Source organism: Triturus cristatus, chromosome 3_1, assembly GCF_964204655.1.
Source record: "Triturus cristatus chromosome 3_1, aTriCri1.1, whole genome shotgun sequence".
In the NCBI taxonomy this organism is placed as follows: domain Eukaryota; kingdom Metazoa; phylum Chordata; class Amphibia; order Caudata; family Salamandridae; genus Triturus; species Triturus cristatus.
Window position 1 is genome coordinate 905,158,097 of NC_140583.1, and position 23,482 is coordinate 905,181,578.

At 42.0% G+C, this 23,482-nt stretch overlaps 1 protein-coding gene and 1 long non-coding RNA gene across 5 annotated transcripts in view; one reads left to right on the forward strand and one right to left on the reverse strand.

Annotated features, from left to right (window-relative positions):
• The window catches only part of KCNH7 (potassium voltage-gated channel subfamily H member 7), a 1,410,086-nt gene that overhangs the window by 1,304,367 nt on the left and 82,237 nt on the right, over positions 1-23,482 (forward strand). For all 4 annotated transcript variants that reach the window (XM_085645418.1, XM_085645417.1, XM_085645419.1 and 1 more), the window contains one exon: positions 10,450-10,549. In XM_085645418.1, coding sequence (XP_085501544.1) covers positions 10,450-10,549 — 100 coding nt within the window. The remainder of the gene's footprint in view (positions 1-10,449; positions 10,550-23,482) is intronic.
• Positions 13,926-23,482, reverse strand: part of LOC146861251 (uncharacterized) — a 75,468-nt gene continuing 65,911 nt past the window's right edge. Inside the window, exon 3 of the long non-coding RNA XR_014978930.1 lies at positions 13,926-14,127. This is a non-coding gene — a long non-coding RNA (uncharacterized LOC146861251). The remainder of the gene's footprint in view (positions 14,128-23,482) is intronic.

The window sequence follows — 23,482 nt, forward strand, 5'->3', positions numbered from 1 at the left end:
ATGTTGTAAGAGTTAGACAGGGAGCAGTGTGTTAGTAGGTCAGATAGTTGTTCCCCGAATGCGGGAATGTTTCCTGGTGGGTGATAGATGAGATGGCATTTCGTTACATTGTTGTCTTTTTGTGTTAGTTTGGTGCTGAGGTATTCGAATGTTGAGTTGGAGAGGGTTTTTGTTTCAGCTATTTTGATGCTATTCTTATGTATGATGGCTATGCCACCGCTGCGATGATCTAACCTGTCCATTTTGGTTGCAAAATCTGGGGAGACTAGGAGGTCAAGGATCAGATAGGAGGATTAATTGAGCCCGGTTTCAGTGACAAACACAATGTTGATGTCATATAGTTTGGTATGGCCTCAGCCAACCCTGCTGCGTGTTTAATTGCTGATTTATAGTTTATTGGCATGCAGTTTGCCTTGCAGCTGGTGGTGTGATTTTGGCAGGGAGGAGCCAAAGGTATAGCGGTGAGTTGTGATGTTGGTCTTATAATCCTAGGTGGATTGATGTTTCTGCCAGTTCCGGTGATCACCTGGATGTTAGAGGGGTGGGGGGTCGGGGCTGTCCTAAGGCCATATGACTTGGCAAGATCCATTGCCTCGCTCAAGGACATCTCAGGGCTCATTCTTTGCAGTCTGTGATGTTGGTTGCTGAGAGGGGTGGTGCACCAGCTGTTCATTTAGGATTTGGGAAGCTGAGAGGGTTCACTGATGTTTAAGTGGGAGATGTGGGTGTTGGGTGGAGATAGGGGAGGCTTTGGTGTTGAAAAGAATTTTGTTTATGCCTTGAGTGATTATGTCGAGTTGGCTTTGAAGGCAGGCTAGGCATTCAGCTAACAGTAAGAATCTGAGCGCTCTATATGAAAAACCACTGCAAGATGTCACAATAGAGATGACCTATTTAAAATCTGCCTTTTCTGCATGGTCACCCTACATTTTTCTCTTTTGGACCCTTGTTTACAGATGAATCAATGCTGATTTTGCAAGTTCTACTGGTTTAATCATAAAAATAGTTTTTTGTGAGAATGCAGCGAGTAGTGTATGCAGAAATGCGGATCGCATGAGACGTTGTTTCATTTGAGCATGAACTGCTTGAGAAACTACTTCAAATATAAATTTGTAATGTTTGCTGTTATAAATTGGAGTTTTAGGTTGTGGGGTGTAAACCCTTCTTAAGCAACTATGCCAAGCCCTCTCAGGGTGAACCACAAAAAGTCACTAAATTAACCTGTTCTTAACACTCTGGCAGCTTTGTACAAAAGCAGTCAGAAAATTGTATAAACTAGTTGACGCTAAAACAAAACAATAGAACCATAGTTATGATTTTTTCAATGTTTAGTAAAAACTGGGGACCTAAAAGATCAAAGTGCCAACTACAAACATCTATTTGCACAAGACTAGAGCAAAGTATAAAGTTATGGGCAACTACGATGGAGTGCAGTTTGCATACACAAGCTGGATTGGGTCAGGTCTCCACGGACCTTCTGACTTAAAATAATTTTTTTATCAAAACGGCTGAAAAGGTGTCCGAGGAGGAGGCGTCATCATTGGGGAGCCGCTAGATGAAGTCATGGGGATGATTTCTATATTCGGACTTGGTCTCTTTTTTGTATGTCACAAATCTCCAGCAGGACAAAGCTGCAGGCTGTAGCCGATGAGGGCTCCATGAGGCAGGATATCCCTTCTGAGAGGAGTCGCTGAAAAGGATTTGCAACTACAGAGAAGAATGTAGTGGGAGCTACTGCGAAGTCAGGCTGATAGGTGATGCACTTTGTGGGGATTGGCGAGCGGGTAGGTCAGAGTCTCCTCTTGCTTCTGGTGAAATGAGGCATCTAGTGATCTATCTGTCTTTGATTAGTATTGCTTGTGGAGATGACATCATTGGTTGTGCCCTCTGATTTGTTCATGGCATCCTAAGGCAACTTTAAACAACTTTGATGTGCCTATCAATCTGCTTTTGGTGTGGTTCTTTGGAATCTTGGGAGGGCTTTTTCAGGTTATTTATTACATTTTCTGCCTCCCTTTTGGATACTCAATTTTTGAGTGTACTTCCCTTCTTTTATTTATAAATCACTAGTATGTTTAAGTGTAGTCCGCCGTTTGTGGTTTACAGACATTTGAACACGTACTACATGAGTTGGTTGTAATGGTTATAGGTGTTTGAGTTAGCATATTTCTCTACATTGTACAGGTGAGCACTTCACGGCTGCGTAATAAGCACCATTTATCGTTAACTATAAATCTATCGTAACCACCGTATTTGCTTTTAGATCTACAGATAGCGTCTAGGACACGATTAAAACTCAGACGCGCCAAGTGCTAAGTGCCGATCCGTGAGTGTTTCCAAACGCATCGCGCCTTCACTAATCTGAAGGTAAGCGCGCTGCAAATTGGTATGACAACCCATTAGATTTTTTTTTACCATCGGGTCTTTTTAAATTGATACAATTATTTCTGCTTGTTTTTCTTTAAAAGTACCGGGCCCTTTCAGCTTGATACATTAGATGTATGCTGTACCTCTCTAATAAATTTTTTGAACACGTCTCAATCCAAGTGTGTGTATTATAAAGATTATTGACTGCTACCTCTTAGGTAATATATTTCGTCCCTGACAATAAACATTTTTTGACACGTTTATGTCTCAACAAACAGAATTAAATAAAGTAGAGGGTAGAAATTTACAGTTTTAGACATCAAGCAAGAATTGTCATGTTTTTTATAGCATGCCTTTTAGACAAGATCATTTAGCTATGGCTCACAACAGAGAGATAACATCGAGATAGCATGATTTTTGTTATTGAATTCAAAGAACAAAGTGATAATGTTCCTGTCATTGTTACATGTACCTAAATAATTTAAATATGTTTGGTACATCAAAACACCATTTTAATAATAGACTTATGCACATTTTTCAACAGATATTTTCTGAACTGAATGGTGCACAAATCCATTTTCTTTGGCTCCTTAAAAGAAATCACATAAGTAAGCAACATCATTTCGATTTATTTCGATAAGAGGAATTGCTTTGCAATAACAATAAATATTTTTCCTCTTTTATGGTGATTTGGGTCCTTTTCCTACCCACATTTTCGGGCTCTGATGCGATTTTTTCTTGTTTTTAAAGCTTTTTTTCATACTTTTTCACACGGTGCATCTTTTACTTCTTTTTAAATATTGTTTAGTTCATTTTGACAATGTTGAAATATTTATTTACATTGTATATGCAGGGAGATCGTTTGGTTTCATAATGAACCCCATGTCCTGAAGAAGGTCTGACGGTCTTATTGCCAACACAGACCGAAACGTCGACTACAACATCTATTTCTTGGTACATTGATTGTTTTGAAGGAACTTTTTTCTGTTGTATCAGATCGTTTTCTTTTCCAAATCAAAGAATAGATCTACGCATAGTTTTGTTGCAGGCAAATTTATGTTACCTCAAGAAATATGTTTGGTTGATTCCATTTTTCACTTTCCCTGGTTCTCATTTGTTCATATATTAAATATATGTTGCTTTTGAAGTAAAGTCTGCCCCGTGTGTTACATTGCATGATTTTGAGACAGATGTCTGCTCAGTAAAGTTACTCTTTCATTGCTTGATGTATTATCATTGGTTCACCACTAATCAGGGTTGAACAATAACAATTATTTTTGAGATAATATCTCTGAAATTCATTCACGAACAAAATCCCTTGTAGGCAATCCTTTACTTATTCCACACTGAGTATAGGTGTCTTTTTTCTTGAGAGAGGAGTCTTGTAAAATGCTGGAGTTTCTTTCTATGCACATGATATAATCTATTCTATGTTTCAATCAAACATATGAGTATGGGTATGTAAAACCATAGCATAGTATGATGGCGAGTTGCAAATGATCTATAGCATGATCTTGAATATGATCTCTTTGTTGAATGGCTCCTGGCTGATCTGATCCTCATAAATAATGCTCTGGTGAGCAGAAGTGGGCACATTGTCTGTGGGTATGGCTAAATGTTAGTTGTGAAAGAGGTTTGTGGGGGTTATTGTCATTATTATTCTACTTGTGCAAGCTCTGATTCTAGTGGAAGGTTAACAGGAACCAGTTGTCACAAGTCAGGTGGTAGTACACTCATCAGCAGGTTTATGACATATGTTACACTGTTTGAGTCACATACCACACTATATAGTTATTGTTGTTGTGTTGCTTGAATATGAATTTACCTTGCAAAAACAAAAGACAACAGGCATTTGGCAACATAGAAACAGTTGGTTTAACTAAATGCTTCGGACAGGAATAGAGTTGCAGAAGTGGGTCTGAGGTCTGTCTCAAAGTGCAATCGGTCTGAGCAAGGTTTTATACATTTCATTGGGTATCATCAAACATTTCTTTAGATCCTTTTTTGGTAAAGAATGCTGGCCTTTTTCTTTGGAGTCATAAAAAGGCAACTGATAACAAATGCAGATGGGCCTCGATCTTGCGTGGACATAATGGGGGCCAGTGGGTAACATATCCAGATGTCCGGCATGAGCGGCGTGTGATCACTGTGTGTACTGTGTGTGCTGTATCTTGATTGGCAGTGTGCTCCTAACTTCATGTGGCATCTGACTTTATGGTGTTTTGGAAATGCGCTCGTCATTCCAACTATGTGTGCTTTCTTGGGGCCAATCTCTGTGGACCATTGTGGTGTCGCTGCACCTATCTATGGGATTGATCTGAGTTTCCTGTCCGGACGTTTGTCTGCTGTATACTTGCCACCCCACCTAGTGACCTGCCAATCAATTACCACAGTCCTAGCTCTCAGAGTCTGCCTGACTATGTATTTCTGAGTCGGGGTTGACAGAAAGTTCATGACGGGTGAATTTGATAATAGAGATGTGATTTCGTTCTTACATATGAATGTAGCATTATTAACATTGATATCGACTTTTTAAATATTAACACTTCCCCCTCTAGTTGAATTTTCAACTACATTTCATGACAGTCACATTATTAGTGATTTGTTGTTTTTCAGTTTTGACCATTACTGCTTTCCAAGTTACTTGCATTCGATACAATTTGAGGACTGCGTGTTTACAGCAGGAACCCCCCAATTGCAAGAAACCACACAAAAACAATTGCAATAAGTAAACGGGCAGCAATGACATGCACAGTCAAGACAGACACTGAGGGAGCCAGGAGAACCAGTTTGAGTACCATACCTGCTCAGGGGCACTTCTCTCCTCATGCATGTCTCTTTGTAAGCGGTACAGTGCTTGGATGACAAGAGTCAGAGTCCCATTGTCCACATCTTTTCCTGGGATAAACGTGCAGCAGGACACACCGATCCTGGCACACACTCCTCCCTCTATTGCGGTCACTAACTCTAACACATATCGATGTTGCGTCACCATGGGGCAGATGGGTCTCAGTGCTTCCTTGTTTGAATTAAGGCCAAGCTCAGTGCTGTTCATCATTGTGTGCATTTCCCACCTGGCTATCTGCAACCAGCGGGCGTTCGCTTTTGTCTGTAAGACGAAGTAGGGTATTGACCCTCCCACTAACAGTTGTGCATCAGAGAAATGCCTGAATTCTTCTGGAAAATCCTTGTACTGAGCCCAGCCAAAATAATCAGCAGTTGTTTTTTCACAAACGTGATGCAACAGAGTTGTCTTCTTCTTTGGCGGGTGTAGATACAAATCCAACAGTTCTTCCCTGGGAATGACCAGGGTCTGTGTGTGTATGGTGACGAAGGAGCAGAGGCCACGCCATCCAGGGATGAGCTGAGTGTAGGCAAACTCGCCGCACTGCTAGAAGGAATCCATCAGCGTGGCGGGGCACCTTTGCATTTCGGTGATGTGCAGGATTGTGCCACAGTTTTCATTCGTACCCAGTGGAATTGTTCCTTTTCCTCTGAAACACAAGAAATACAGTGTAAGATTTTTCCATACAATTAGGGGTTGCCCCATTCCCTTCTAGCTATGTATATATTCACCCACGTCTGTAACTCAGATTTCCTGACATGGGCTCTCTAAGCTGTTGTTAAACCCTCCACTAAGAGACTCATTTCCCTGCATATCATCAAGATGAATAACCCTACACTGGAACTCCATGTCTGCGGTCCGTTTGTTATGCTAAAAGCCACCCTGGGATCACAGATTGAAGCAGGGGTGGGCGTGTTCATGCACTGCTTTGGTGGGTTTGCTACCCTCAAGAATTCCTTCTCTGGAAAGTATCAGGGCCAAACAGTATCTTCCCATATGGTGCCCCTCCTGCACTTAGCTCAGTTTGAATGTCGCTAGGCTCGGTGAAAAGGTACAGTGTTGTTGGATTGGTCTCGTATCAGGTCAGATTCGCTACTACTCTATGAGGTTCTACCTTGTTGGGTTGTATTTTGGCCCTAATCCTGCATTGGTATAGGTAGAGAAGACAGTTTGCTTTTTCGGGGTCTACCTCTTGGGACAAGTAAAGCTTTTTTGTGCCTACTGCATGCGGTATTAGTGAACAGACGTAACATGACCTGGCTGATATTTTTGAGCCCATGGTGGTCATTTGCTGATACCATGTGTTGTGTAAGAGGGTGCTGTGTAGTGCATGTGGGATACTAGTGTTGGGTTTGGTGTAATTGTAAGTGATATGGTAGGGGTCCCTACGCAAGCACTGTAATCATTCCTGGGTGGACTCCATTTGACTAGGAAGGTCAGTGATGAATAGATGCAGCAACACCCACAGTAAACATAGGGTACATAGAAGTGCAACAATAAATATTTATTGAGCATTGTAGGTCGCAGGATGAATTCAGGGAAGGTGTTTGTAGCCCTCTAGTAACTGGAAGTTTCGTGAGTTTAAAAATGTTTGAGGCGATAAGTTCACCTCCTAGCTCATAGCTCTCACGTCACACACTTGAGATCCTGTCCGGGTGCTAATGTAGCTGCTGTAAAGGTGGTGCATTTGGGCATTCGATTGCCAACCTGTTGAATATGAGCTACCTTTATTGGTAAGATCAGAAAACAGAACAGCATGGCAATCATTTTTCTTTGGGGTTCCTGTGCTTATCTTTAGGGGTGTGTTCTTCACACTCCTTTCAGCCAATTTTAGTGAGGCAACGGAAGGTGGCCCTAGTCTGTTTTGTTATAGAACACATTAGTTTTTTATGAGTTGTTAGGCCTCCCCCTCTCTTTACCTAAATGGGTGTTAGACTGGTGAAGGATTTTACAGGGTGATCTCATGAACATTAGGATAGTATGCATTTTAGCTAGGGTTCTATGAGCGTCTCCAGCCCTTCTCTCTTAGGGTCAGATGTACGACCCTTTTTGGCGGCCCCAAATGGGAGATCCTCCTGTTTGGACCGCAAAAAAGGATAATGGCATGTACAAATGCTATTTTGCAAGCCACTGACTCGCAAAATAGCATTTGGAACTCGCGCTATTAGGAAGGGACGTCCCTTCCTAATAGCAAGTCACCATGCCATTTACAATTGTTTTGCGACAGTATTTGTGACCGCAAAACACTTGCAGTTTACCACCTACTTCAAGTAGGTGGTAAACCACTCGCAAATGGGGAGGGGTCCCTTGAGGACCCCTTCCCTTTGTGAGTATGTGAGAAATATTTTCAAGAGCAGGCAGTGGTCCCAGGGTATTTGGACCTGCGGTTCCTAGCTGTGGCTAGGGACTTCTAACCTGCAGCACGCTTCTGTCATTATTTTTAAGGGGCATGACCAGGCAAACAGGCTTTGGTTACTTTGGGAAGCTTTCAGGGAAAGGAAGAAAAAACATTGCTGCATGGAGAATCTGGGGTTAGAGTCAAGAACTTGTCCAAATTTGCCTAATGATGGTGATGGACTGAGACAGTTGCTTGTTCTGGCGTACCTCCCCTCCTGACTGACTTGGCACCATACAGTGCTCAGCAACCTGTCAGAGCTTGTGCACGCTGTGGAGGATATGTGGTCTTCACTATCCCAAGCATCCTGAACTCCCGGCTTCCGACACTCGAGGTCAGCTTAGTTTTGGAATTAAAAAGGCTGCCTCCATTTGGCTGGAGGGTGCTCATTTTGGGGGCATTGTTGGTACCACGTGCCATGAAGTAATTTTGGTGCTGGGTAGGGTGCCCGAGAATGAGGACCTTTCAACTTGGTAATTGGAACCTGTCCCAATTGGCTACGGGAACCTGGCTTCCTGCTTTTAAGGACTGGTCGGGGAGCTGCCCTGCCACCTTCATCAGACTGCCCTCCCCCTGGTGTGTGGCCAGCCAACTACCGCCCTGGGGGATCAGCAGCAGTGTGGGGCCTGAGCTCCTGCAGGCACCCTGAAAGGAAGATTCTGGTGAGGATGCCCAAACGACAAATACACATGCAGCGGCCCTGAATTCCTGAACATAAGTAAAGGCTTGAATTCCTAATATTGTCTCATTGGTCTTTCTTTTGCTTTTTGGTACAGCAAATTTGTGTGTGTGTGTGAAATGGCTGGTATGCATTGGGGGTTTTAAATTACTGCACATTTCTGCTTTTGTGTAAAGGCATTGCATCCCCAGACAGTTACCCCTCCCTGCAGCAGTTGTAGCCTTGGTCCCTGTTGGGCTGGGTTCCCTGTCTGTTGTTGCCACATGTTTGTCCAATTACCTGATCACTGTTGTGGGGGTGAGGTACCTGACTGACCTCCCTGCGGATGAGTTTAGGGTGCATTCAGGTTTCCTTGGGCTTGAATTTGTGGATGGAGATTTTATTGGGACTGGTACTGGTTCATTGACCTCTGTTAGTGGTATGCTTTGACTCGACATCTCTCTGCAATGTGGCCCATTCTGAGGCAATAGTAACATTCCCTAAGGTCTGGTTGCTGATAACCACCCTGACCTCTGCTCTTATAGCTATGTTGAAACCATCTGGGGTTTTGCGGTGGAGCCCTCTTTAACCCCTTCCATGCGGGGCGGATTCCCCCGCTGTGCTGAGCGCTGCTTGCGCGGGCGTGGTCATGACGGAACGGTTCCGTCATGAGCACAGCTCAACCGACGCTCATGACGGAACCGTTCCGTCATGAGCGTCGAAGGGGTTAAGACTGGTGCCAAACGAATGCACGCAACTAACGCGGCCCACTCGAGGTGGTGTTTTACAATTTGTATGATTTAAGTTGTGTGTTTTGCCATATTCAAGGAAGACATTGTCATCTCACCCTTAGTTGCATTGAAGCAGGTGGTGTTTTAAACTTGAGTAGGCAGATTTGCAAGGTTTTGCTGTTGGTAGGTGTAACTTGCTCTTCTAATACCCTGGCTTACTCCTGGAATTCATGACATCCACAGAAGCACACTTGTCTCTTATGTTTCTTTTTCACACCAAACCCAGATCTCTACAGCCAATGAAATAGCATGAAATAGTTTGAAAAATAGTTAGCACCAGCACATTTGTTAAGTCTCTTAGGCACCATTAATTACAACAGGGATTTGACAGACTTCCCTGGAGTTCGCCTGATGAGATTTATTTGTGAGGCTCAGTGGGGTAGCAATGGGGGGTTGGTCCTCCCCGGACAACCGTCACAGAATTGCCTGCACCCCTGCCCCCCACTTCTACATACGACCGCTGCAGGGACAGCCACGGGCGTCAAAATGTCTAGCTACGCCACTTGCTGAGGCTAATTGGGTAAACATATTATCTAAGTCCTGGCCATGATTGGTATGTGCACCTCTCTTTCGAATGTGCTCTTTTCATAGCCTTTCACATAGGGGCAAAGACAACTGTCTCTCTGGCTACATATCAAGGGGCTGATCCTCTTTAATTTGTATCCCACACTACTGAAATATGCACAAATATTACAATACAACACTAGCAGTACCAGTGCAAGTGAAGATTCTTGTATGTTGGTTGTGTGGAAGAATTAGCAATTAACTTTGCTCACTCTACCATTCTACTCTACAAACGATAAATGCAGGATACAAAAACATATTTACATATTTAATCTTGTTACTCGGATTTGGTTTGTCTCCTTTCATCATCAAATATCTTGAAATTGAATTTCTAGAACAAATGCCCAAAACTTGTATACTTTTTTTTAACAAATTTCAGTATTTGAGTGAATGTGTTGTAGTATTTGCATAGTGCACAATATAAATGTAATAAACTTCTGGCTCTAGCCCCTTGTTGCTGTAATATGAGGGGATACATCATTTGTCAAACAAATAAAGATATTAAATTGTGTTCTACTTGTATGGACCCCATACTACAGCTTTATCTCAAACGAATTATGCCTTAATTTGAAAATCTTCAACTATGGACTCTCAGCTTCCTGCCTTTTTTGCGTCAACATAAATATTTCAGTATGAACAACCATCTCACGGTAATAAAGTGAAAACCCAGTATGTTGGGGGGGGGAGAAGAGGGCAAGTTTGATGCCCATGTATGAAGCCACAAAGAGCCTGATATTTCTATAAAATTATTAGTAATTAATTAAGGAACAATAAACTAGTTCTAGCCCCTCTTTATTGACTTTACTTCATGTTTTTTTCTGTAATTAAGGCACATCTAATACTGAGATCACAAGTAACCAGTGATTCTGATGAAGAAAACAGTGGCATTCGGAAAAGGAAATTGTCCTTAAGAGAAAATGACGAGAAAGGTAACATTCTCATATTTTAGTTTACTACCTCATTGTTTTTGTGTTACCTGTATAAAGTTAATTTTATGTTTATGCTATACATTTGCTTGGTAAGAGGTGCATTGATTCCACTTGTTAAGAAAGGGACTGAACCACACTAGAGCAGGACCAGTAATTCAAACTACGTTGACAAGGTCATCAGAACAGAAAGGTCAGCCATGTTGAAGTCAGTAGGCAGGTTTAAAAGGAGTTGCCCAGGAGGGGGGGCCAGATACCTTGTGATTTTTAAAACATTGAGTCTGAAGAGCAAGACAGACTCAGTCCGGGATGAAAGCCTGCCTGAGACCAATGTACATCTTCTGATAATTGAAGGAGACCAGAGAGCCAAGCGCCATATATAGCCCCAAAACCTTTGCAATAGCAGGAAGATGTGTGATTGGTTTGGAGTCTGCAAATCGCTAGGATCAAGGCTTGCCCTTTTCAGGAGGGCTGTGCCCTTTTTACATACGTTGGGCACATGACCTTCTGACAGACGTATTGAAAATGTTTTGCATTGGTGAAATAAAGGCAGGGCCAAGGCTCGGAGCAATGAGACCAAACAGGTATTGTTGGGAGAGCGAGACCTAGATTTTTCCAAGGTGGTGCTAACTTTCATGTTGGATAATTGGAATAGCATAGCCACCTCAAATGCAGAAGTCTTCGGAGTTTGGGAGAAGGAGCGAGTCATGATGGTGACTACTGAAAAACAGGATCAAAATAATGCTAACAGAGAATGGGCCCCACTAATTTCCACTTCTTGTCTGTTTTCTTGCACAAAATGCAGTGGCATAAAAACCCATGTTTCGCAGGGAATCAGAGAATTATGAAAAGTATGGATCATAATGATAGCAGTATTATGTTTATCCATTTGAGCTACAAACAACATGTTTGTAAACATGACAAATTATGAGACTAATGTGATAATTCCATATTTATGTTGTAAATGCTGTAGCTACAGTTTTGCATAAATCCACTGGCCCTCACCATTGCTTTATCAACAACTTGTTCATGACGGAATAAAAAACCTTAGCATTCTCCCTTATTGCTTGCGCTTTAAAAACTTCTTTTTAAGCTAACTAACCCAAAATAAACACGTAATATTAAAAATATGTAATGGGTTATCTGATCCAATATTTCCATCTTTGGGTTCCATTTGCAAACCCACTGACCTCGGCCTTTGAAGGATTTACAGCCCATCTATTGTTGCTGAAGTCATTTGTGCTAAAATTGGCCTGAATGTAGAATTGTACTGAGACGTTTTAGAGGCATTACCAATTGAAGAGGTGCTGGCTGGGCTTCGAGTGGATACTTTTGTATATCTTGAAATGTAAAAATGCATTTTGCTGATAACTTAAGCACTGTTTGATGAATATGCACTAAACTTGGAGATTCTTTGCATCTTTACCCATTTTTGTTTTTTTCAAATTTGTTAGGATGTTTTAGATTATTTTAGTAGTAATGGTGGTAGTAGTAGTAGTTAAATAGGTCAATCAATGGTAAGCCAATTTAACCAATTGTTAAGAGGAGCAGAAGCACTTTATGATTGTTTAGCAGGGGCAAGGTGCACAGTGTTTAAATCTAGTACAAAATAGGGTTAGGACCAGGCAAACAATCTTGGATGTCCCTGCAGAAATGAAAGATTTGCTACAAAAGGTTTGGGGTGAGGACAAATACCATGATACACACTGTTTCTTAATGGGGATGTTCTTGAAATTCCATGTTTTGCTTCAGCAATCTTCAGGGCTGGTATGTGCAGATATAATAACAAGAATGTCCTAACTGAAACCTATGCACCACAGGATCAGGTCAGTTCTCCCTAATAAAAGTGGGCCCATTGCTCATCAGGCTTCCATCACTCCCCATTAACTGGACATCAAACAGAGGTCAACTGCTTCCTCAGAATAAACAGGTCCTTCTTCACACCGCAGCTTCTAAAAGCAAACAGAAATGTGCAGCATGCCAATCATCTTCTGCATCACAGGCATATTCACACATTAAAGAGCATCATATGAGATTACCACATTTCAACCAGAGAGAGAATCATTTAACTTTGTCGACTCTTGTTCCTGTTCTGTGTTCCCATGAATCCCTTAAAACTGTCATTATTACCCCAGACACATTGGCTAATGGGCATCTGCCCAAGACAAAGGAATATCATATGTTGGAGAACTGAGTACTAGCAAAGCTGAAGTTTGGTATGCAGCCACAAGAGCCATGCAGCAGCTCTTCAAAGGCAGTCGAGAATTTACAACTTTATTGGCTTGTTGAACCTTATCGCCAGATGACAAAAAAGAAGTTCAGCACTTGTCTAGAGTCAGTAGCGTCAATCTTCAGACACTTCACTGTTTGGGCACTGTACTTAAAAACAAATCGGTGTTGACCCTGCCACAGAAGGGAAAGTAGTAGATTTACGCCTAAGCATGTAGGGTGATTCAAAAAGAAAAACAATATTTGATGGATAAAGCTGTATTTTGGGATGTGTGCTATATACATATCACCATTGTTTTCAGGGCTAGTATATTGCATAAACATCAGTAATATTTAGGTCAGTGTTAGGCATGTACTAAATGGAACAGCCCAGTTTGAGCTGAAGTGCACTCCTATACCATACACAGAAAACCACAGAGATGTTTCAGACATGCTGGACCTGATGGAGCAGGGTTTTCTATATCTCAGTCTTTGAGTGTAATCCTTAAATAACCCCCTCCACTGCTCATGTTGACCTTTGTTGGTCAACGAAGAGAAATGTGGAGCAATAATCTACATAATCAATGAATCAATAAAGACTTTACAATCAGAGAATAAGTGTGAGTTAAAGGGTTTTAATTTTCAAATCTTTTAGTTTTTCATCTATTTATTTGTTAGGTATTAATCTTTAGCTACTAGCATTAAAAGTTAATATAATTCACCAAATCGATATTTGATTATAAAATAAAACAAAATATTTGTTAACATCAGAGTCAGTATAGTAATAATACAACAAGTTTGTTCCATAAAGGAAACTCCCTATTCTAAATAAATTGGTATTATAAGAGAAAAGGTATCAGTTCAGAAACCCAATGAAGAGTTCTGATGAGAGAGATATCACAGCGCAAGCATAAAACCTTTGCAAATCAGACTGGAAATTATTCTGAGCCATAAATCAGCAGACATCTAGAATTTAGGGTAAATAACCTCTCATTTAGATATAAAGATCAGAGATGACTATCCAGTCAGAATGTCAGGCAAAGGAATTCCACGCTACTCTAGGAACATGCTCTAATATAAACACACAAATTCTATGTTGCAACATTATTTTCTTTCGCCTTCTTCATCCACCAATAGAATATCAGCAGACTTCTGGGAACAAGTTCACTCCCCATCCTCTCACCAGAGCATAATAGACTTTCAGACATTTGTCCATGAAAAGTTTCAAGGCTGTTTTCATGTGGTCCAAAATCCTCTTCCCGTGAATCATTCTTCCTGTTGTTTCATCTCCTCCCTGTGAGAACCTTAGTATCAGTTGTCGAATACAAAACAAGTGTCTGCTCACTAACAGTAGCCTTCTGACATTACATCATCTGCAGCAAAGAGAAGAAAACCATCTTGCACAAACAACTGCTCAATGTGAAAACAGGCCTTTTAAAGTTAATGCATTAGTTTTCCATTTAACATGGCATCAACAGTTAGGCTAACTTAATTCATCACTTTACGTTTAGGCCTAAAATATTAATAGAAGAAAAACATCTTGCACAAACAGCTACTCAATGTGAAAAAGAGGCATTTCAATGTTAATGCATTATTTTTCCATTTAACATGGCATTGACAGTTAGGCTAACTTAATTCATCACTTTACGTGCAGGCCTAAAATATTTAAGTATGGCTACCTACTACAAATTTTGCATTTAGTATATGTTTTATTTAAACTTCAGCTTGTGCTCTTTATTACTATAAGGGTTTTTAATAGATATAATTCACAGCGGAAGACTTCATCAGAGAAGTGCAACTCTAGTCGCTGTGGTACAGCATGGGAGACACTTTCACTAAAGAAAACCAGCAAGTTACAGGACCTGCTCTTGGGCATATCCCCACCACATAGAAAGTCTCATTAGAAGAGGAATACAAAAACAAAGAAATTGAAATACTTAAATTGAGGAGAGGATGTGGCCTAATGGCTGGAGCGGTCGACCTCGAAGCTGGAGAACCGGGTTCGAGTCATAGCAACGACGTTCAACATCTTGTGATTTGGGGCAAATCACTTAATCTCCCTGTGCCTAACAAAAAAATTAATATGTCCATCTGTAACAAAACTGGTGCTCCTGTAAAGCGCTCTGATACCTGTTATCTTCGGGTCGAGTTTGTGCTATACAAAACTCTACAAAATAAAAATATTAATCTCAGCCATTAGTAACGATCCCGGCCAGCATTCCATACCATAATTTAATTACACAATGTGCAAGTTTAGACAGCGACCAACCATATCCAAATCAGTCATGGTCTCAAACTGCTAGGAATTGTTCTTCTGAAAGGGATACAAGCACCAAGAGATATTTCCAGTGTACAGACCCCTACCATGCATACCTCCTCCCCCTTTTCCTCTAACTTTCCTGAAAAACAAGTATCTGAGTAGGACTATTCATTTGGATGCATATCAGTGGACAGCAAATCTAACATGGATTAACAGAGGCAAAAATGTGTGCTAACATCAATTGGCACCCTCGAACCCTCCAATCCAACCACACACATCCATATTCCACTCCGGACTCTTAATCACATTCTTTATACCACTGACACATTATGCCACACCTCACTTCATGCTATCCAGATACCACGCTATTGTATACTTCCTGTGTGGAGCTCTGTACTACTTGGGCTCTTCCTACTCTATGGTCAGCTCTCATGGGACCTCCACCTCTTTGAGTTTATGGTATCAGCAGAAACTCAAAAAAGGAGGAAGTCCAGCCTTCTTTGTACACGAATGCTGGTGATAGATCCTCCGTTTCCTGTGTCACTTCACTCAAATGACCCCTTGTCAACAATGCCCATTGAGGTATTGAGGTAATTGCTGCACTATTGATTCTCAATGAGGAATGCCAAAGAAGAGCTTAAGGCCCCTTACATAGTCTTTCACCACACTATTTCATCACTCTGGTGTTTCTGTCCGACATTTCATACTAAACTCCCCAATGCCCACCATGAGCAGCCTTTCGCCGCTCAGACAGACAACATTCCTACTGTTGGTTCCATGGCTCTCTTTGAATACTGACTTCACCAATTCTCCTCTCCAGTTTTGTCCGGGTCTGTCAAGAATCCAACACAGACTCTGTGTTCGGCAACTCATAAGAGAACAGCTGTCAAGAACTCAAGACTGTTTCGGATATCAGCAGTTCATCTGAGAAAGAAAAATCATTCTCCATGTGAACGTAACAAAACTTTCACACACCTTATGGTTTTTAGAACAATAAAAAGAAACTGAAGTCCGAAAACCTTGTAGGATAATGGTAGAGACAAAGTGTTACCGGTGAGCCCTGATCCTTTGGCGGCAGCCATGTTTGGGGTTTTTGGAGTTGACATTCTAGAGTGTTAGAGCAGAGATGTGTCAGTTTCTATGCACCTGCATGCAAAACCCTTGAGCCACCATGGGTGCGTTGTATTTACAATACGGCACACCATGGCGCAAGGATTGACAGATACATCAGAAATTCTGATGCATCTTTTGGCGCAAAAGTCACGCATTATTGGAGTTGTGTCGCAAGCACGACACAACTCCAGCAATGCATGGGGAGGCCTGCTCCAAGCAGGCATAAGGTTTTGACGCAGTGGCATCCTATAAGTGGCGCCGTGAAATCTAGTAGATTTCCCTGCATCACTTCTACGAGGCTTTCCTGCATGGGAATGCCCACCCTTCATACATTATACCTGACGCAGGTATAGTGTGCCGCAGGGCTTTACAACGTGATGCATCTCCCTAGATGTGTCACGTTGTAAATGGGCCACAGCGTTGCACATTGTTTATGCCACCACTGCGTCACACAAGGTGATGCAACAGCGGCGCAAAAGTGACGCAAGGGGCTTGTAAATCCGCCCCGGAATCGCTTGCATCTCGGCCTGATTGGAAGGTGTAATCTTATTAAAATGATTATTCTTCCCAAGTATCTCTATCCCTTCTGATGTCTTCCTCTCTTCCTGTCTACAGTGTTTTTTAAGGAGATACAGGCATGCTGGCAGAAGTTTAACTGAAGCTATAAGAAGGCTTGCTGTAAGATTCAGCTCCTGCAGATGCCCAAGGACAAAGATGGGGTTGATATCCCTGTTTTGTGGTTTTATAATTTCGTCTGGTCATGGACTGCAATGCATGGGTGCAAGGCCGTATGTTTGCTCACTATCTGCCACTGTGGGATTTGATAGTTCTGAGAACTGGCTTGTTCCACACAGTCTACTTTCAAAGAATCGAGTTTTTCATCTTGTTTGGAGCTCCCTTAAAAAGGTATTTCCAGATACTTCCTTTTTAACTGATACTTACCTATCTGTGTTCATCACAGCTTTCAGGAGAGCTGGGAGGAGGCCAAAATCTTCATTCTTGGGCAAATGTTCGAGGGGATGCCTTTTTTTCTTTTGAGACTATGCAGCAGCAGTTCTCCCTTCTTCGAATAATTATTTTCAGGTATCTGCAAATCTGATATTCCATAACTAGCCTCTATAGAGATGACATATGCTGCTCCCAAAGTACTCTTTTAGATTTTTGGGTGGAGTCTCCCATAAAAGAAGATATCAACTTGGCCAATAGCTGATTCTGTCAGCGGAATTAGATCATAGAGTAGATCCTCTCCACTTAACTGCAGAAAAAAATGGAGTAGGTGTTTGGACAGAACAGTGACAGTTGAGGACATGAGGCTCAACATCTTTTGCACAGAGTGTCCTGAATGTATCACAAATCAATATCCATCAAATCAAATGCATTAACAATATTAACTATACTCCGGACTGGTTCTGGGTTATAAAGCTTAGAGTAGATGATCGCTACTTCCATTGCAGGGTAGAGGGGGCCAACGTGGTTCATGTTTTTGCCGCCTGTCTCATCACACGTAACTACTGGGCTTTCGTCTTTTGGAAAATCAATTTTGGGGCTTTATTTTTTCGCAAGCTTTTGGCTTGCAACTTCTGCCACATGTCACTGGAGCTGGTGGCATGAATATCTGAATACATGCTCTTTGGAAATGTCCCTGTTGGAGAATGTCGATATCAGTAGAAAGAGGTTGAGCAAGATCTGGAATCCAGTTAGACTCTTGATGGGCAAGATGCTGGCTGGTCAAGACGATGGGTCCTTCTTTTGATGGTCTTTTTTCCCACTATGCTTCTCATTTACACAGGGACTATGATGTCGAGTTTTATGATATACATTCTGATGTTTACCTCCTGTTTTCTGTATTGTGGTTTTGTTGCTTGGCAAATATTAAGTCACTTTGTTCTCTTGTATGGATTATGTTCCCCAATAAATAAATAAAAAAAGAAACTGCTGCCTTCAGTTCCCTCTTTTATGTGGATTCTGCGGGTCCACTACAGTGACTCTGTGTAAGCTCTGAATAAGGTGGGCCCGCAGTGAGGATCTGTTGCCCTAAGGGGATCTCCAGGCGCACAGGGGGTTGATGGGCCCTTATACTGAGAATGCCACTGAGGAGGGAAACTGGGCCCCAGATTGTCTTTAGGCAGCTGACTAGAATCTATTGCAGGGGACAAGGCCCAAAGGGAGACAGTGCGATCACACTGGCTGGACTCCGGGACTTCAACTTTTACAAGCGCCCAGCACAAGGAGGGCCTGCTTGGACAATGCCTCACTGCACTATTAAAGCTCCTTCGTTTTCCTGCAGTGAACCTGTCTTTGCCCATCCTGTTTGCACCCATCTGAGGCCGTTTGAGGCTGGAATGAGCCACCACTCTTGGCACTGGGATTGTTGACACGCTTCTGTGGGTGACTTCCAGCAGTGATATGAGTAAGCGGAAAACTCCCAGTTCCAAGGTGACTATGGAAACACATGGTTTCACTCTTGACATCTTCGTGGCATATGCAGTGATTTGTAAAGAAATTGAGCTGGATGAACAGCGCCTTTCCTTCGACATGGGTTATTTTACGTTTCTCTCTGTTTCTGCAGATATCTCTATCAGAGAGATGCTTACTTTAAATCAGGCACTTTCCAGGCCAGAATTGGTGCACTTTAGCAACCGAGCCACTAAGTGAAAAGGGAAATTACAGTGTGTTCCCTCTCACTCTGAGACTTCCTGTCTTGCAACAAAGTTTGAATATCTGGCACAGCTCCACCAATGTCACTTGACCTGGGTAACCAAAGCACTCATACATGAGATCCTTTACTTGATACACGTAAACTTACACTTAAAGAGTTCATTGCCCGTCTAGTATGGAAAATTGTGACCTTGGAAACAGAGATTTGCAAGCTTTTTAAATCTAATCTAACCTCCAATGTCCCTAACTTAACTGAATATCTAAGTCGAGTTATGATGATCCTGGTAGCTAGGGTGCACATCAGGCCCAACACTGCATCTAATCTTTCTTCCTTACCATCAAATGAAATCCCGACAATTTCAGTTATATCATCACAAACTTACCCATTGCCTAGCACCTCTGGTCCAACTTTGCATACACCATATTCAGGTACCTTTTGGTACTCCTGATTCTAATACCCCGGTCCAGCAGTGTGTCTCCCGTGTGCATTTAACCACAGTTTGTTGCAGTGTTGACTAATGTCCCGAAGCTTACTGAATTGAGGGTGGAAACCACTTTGCAGCTCAAAAACAATGTCTCTCATTGGCTTACAAGGCACACTGATTTCAACATCCAGGGTTATGATAACATTCTATGAGTGCACATAGTTGATTGAATTAGGCCATCTACAAAGTCACTCCACAGAGATTGTGTCATCATTAATTTCAGACATCCAGGCTTAGCAAGAACAATACTCTGTTCACGTTTGTCAAGGGTGTTTGAAGTGGAGAACATTGTTCAATTGCCATTGTTTTTTTACAAACATGTTACTCCCAAACAGAATCCCTTTAACAGTACCTTATCACTTGTTTGTACTTCTCAAGGAGGATCGAACATCCCCTGTCATAACCTCTTTGAGTTGTTAACAGATCTCAATAATTTGGATTGTGTTAGACCTGTCAGCCTTAGGGTGGTCTTACTCCTGACTGTTTGCCTTCCTTTGCCACTTTTTCTAATCTCGTTTTTTGCTGGTATTAAGACTCTGACCACGTACCACTGCTAACAAGTGCTAAAGTGCAAGTGCTCTTGCCTCTAAACATGAGAATATTGGCTTAAGCCCAATGAGCATATTTAATTAACTTATAAATCCCTAGTAAAGTGCACTACACATGCTGAGGGCCTGTAAACTAAATGCTACTAGTGAGCTGTCCATCAGTTGTTTGTCTTTTGCTAGTGAGCCTGCAGCACTGATTGTGCCACACACGGGCCGGTCCTAGGACTTCTGGGGCCCCGGGCAAGGGAAGATGTGAGGCCCCTCTAATTTGCATGTAACATCACAAGGATTGACGTCACAGAAAGTGACATACATACAAATGAAATAAGTCCATATATTTTAAAACTATTTTAAATAGATTACATTCATATGTCACATTGGGTGAGCTAGGTATGGGTCTCACAAGGATTGATATTTTTTACTCCAAGTTAACTGATTGTTTCCAGATGTGCGCATGATAAAAATTGCACAGCATTGTGGAAAACAAATTGAATGGCATCACTGGGAAAACTTATGCAAAAGGGAATATAGCAAGATGAATTTGAATTCAGATACATGTATTTTTCATTTTACTTTGAAAGCTATGTAACTCACTGAAAAGAACAAAAAAGGGCAGCTGAGAACCAAGAACTAGTGCTTTTGGATTTAGAATACAGAATTATTCACTTTTCCTCACAAGGCTTGAGGGGATGAGAGGATAGGAAACAGGTGAGCAAATATAAATTTCTTATAAAAAGCAGATAAAAGGAAAGATTGCAATCAAACAATGAGGAGAGAATGAACACATACAAAATACAATTCCAGTGAAACATAAATAGAGTAACTCCAACATTATAGATTATTCTTGTTGAGTGGCTCCCTGGTATTGATTAATTAGGGAAGGTCTAGTATCTGGGTGTGTTTAAAGTGAAAGTATGCTGTAGATTCAAGGGGTTTTCAAATCAGTATTTTTGATTTGGTATTAAAACTATAGGAAGTGGTACTGGCCGGCTTTAGCGCTGGTGAAGCCCTGTACAACATTGTTTGTTGGTGCCCTCCAATGACTCCGTTCGCTATGGGTTCCCTCGCTAACACCCTGTAGCAGTGCCTCTCAAGTCTCTATTAAAACACTCTTGCTCAGATGCATTTAATTTGATTTACAGAGCCACTGATACCAGTGTAGGGTGTCAGAGCACTTTACATCACACACATTACACAGAAACAATCAATCACAGGTGTGTAAATCACTGTATAGGAAATGTTACATAAGGCAAAGGACTACAAGGTGTAGGAGTCACATGGCAACCATACTAGTAGGAAGTATAGTTTAATAGTGATTGATTGGGAGAAACACAAACTATGAATTTAGAACGTAACACCATGGTTGGGGGTTCTCTTTAATAACCAGATTTGATTTCTGTCCAAATGAACCCTTTTTGCAACATTCTGGGGAAAAATACATAATGCTCTAATTTATACCTTGCAGTTTGCATCCAGCTCTAAGATGACAGTTAATAGCTCACTGTTCTATGTTAGGATTTTGACTTATAAACTGCAAGAAACAAAAGGTTCTCTCTGAGACAAAAGCAGTAACCCACTGACCTATTTATATTATGTGCACTTTGTGTTCTGCATAGTACGTGTTATTTGCAGCAGGCCCATTAACCCTCTGTGCTACCGTTTCCACAAGTCAAATCTTCCACTTGGCAAAACTCCATCTCTCTCTAGGAAGAACATTAATCCCGGAGTTATCATGACATTTGTATTGTTGCCGAAAAATGCTGGAGACCAGGAAGGAGGCAGTAAGTGCTTTTAAAAACATAATATACTTGCAAACATGTCGCCCCACCCGAAGTCAGGACCCGGTGCAATCACACCGGTCGCACCGCCCTAGAGCCTCCCTGCTCAAGGGTCCTGTGACCTCAGTGACAGAGTCACTGTCACACTAGGGTGTGCAGCTTCGTAGGTCCCCCACAAGACTGGAGGTGATGGACGGACCTCTAAGGTTAACCTGCACTTGCCACTGCTCGGGTCTACCTGCTGGTGCTAAGACACCTGGGCTTCTAAGGTCATGCTGGGCCTTCTAAGGTCTAGCATAGGAATGTGCTCCCTCAGGAGAGTGGACTAGGGGACTGGTCATGAAGGCTGAACCTGGTTCCCCAGTTCCAAATTCAGCAGCTCTGGCCATGGTTCCACATCTTCTCCCCCACTGAACACCATACTGTCCCACTGAGAGAAACTCGCACTGCCTTCAACTACAACCCAATTGTGCCCCCCTTTAAACACCTGGTTGTGACTCCATTCAAATTACACAAAAGTAATATGCTGCCTGAAAAAAAAAGTAACAACATCCTGGAAAAAGCAAACACTCAAGGGAATGCAAGATTAAGTAACACATGTGAAATGTAAGAAGGAACAACCTTAACGCTTTTGTACTTATTATTCCGAAATCAGTGACTGCTTTTGCCTGAAAATTTAAGGACATGATTGCAAGGCCCAGAAGGGACCCGTTTTAATGTCTATTACTTATATCCTTACAAAATATAAGCAGTATGGTTTAAAAGATCACATCTGTGTACATAGAGCCGCTGTACACATTTTGTTCTCCAATCCACCCGTCAAGCAGGTATTGCAGTACATTCAGGAGTGGTGCACTTCCCCACCGGGGAAAACAATGTTGTTCAAAGAAAGACGAGAAAACGAAAGCAGCGCTTCACTGGCAAACTCTGTAAAGTGGTGCTAATGTGTTTGGGTTTGAATAAAATCAATCTGGCCACTTTGCGACCCACTGTGTCTTGCTTTATTTGGTTATATTTCACATTTTGAACCTTTTATTTCTCTCCGTCCTGCGACTGGACTTTGGAATAGAAAAATGTCAGAAAACGACGACATTTCCAGTAAAAGTGTTTTACTTTTTGGATTCATCTTACGGAGGAACAAATAAAGGAAAGGAGAGAAAAGAGGGAGTAATACCCATTTCTTGTAGCCACGGTTTTCAGTAAGTGAGGAGGAGCATGACAGAAAAAGAGGGAGGAAGAGTAAGAAGGCGGGGGCAGCTGCCAGCGGCAGAGCAGGACAGGTGGACATTGTTCTTGTCCTCTCTGCAAGAAGGAAAAGACAGAGTCCTTTTCCGTCTCTGACCGACCAGCCCCAAACAGCCAAGCCTTATCTATAGGCCTTGGCTATTTTGGCGGTCCTGGGAGGCGTGTTTAAAATTAAAAAGTTGGGGAACTAAATATATTGAATTAAAGAAGTAGGGGCATGCCCCAAGGCTCTAGACATGAGACCTAAAGACAAGCAAAATATTTCTAAGTAAATCTATAGGCCATCTTGACATACCTGGGGCCCACCTGCCCTGAGCCTAGCAGCACTACAAAATGGCTACCAGGCCCAAGGAAGGGAGCCCCAACACCTGGACCTTACAGTTTATTCCAGCGCTTCAAGGCCCAGGGAAGGGGGGCCCTCTCCCCTGAGCCTTGAAGCAGTAAGAAGGAAATTTGCAAAACACTGCCCTACCACAGCAGTTCTACATACATTTTAAATGCACATTCCCATTATAAAAAATCTTCGGTATCGGTGATGCAAAGGTTAACAAAAGCCAGTTGATCTGGCTGCTCCCACCTTCCCTCACCCACCTCTCCTTACCTGTGTCTGGCTGGTTCTCTAAACAAAGGGGCCTTCTGTC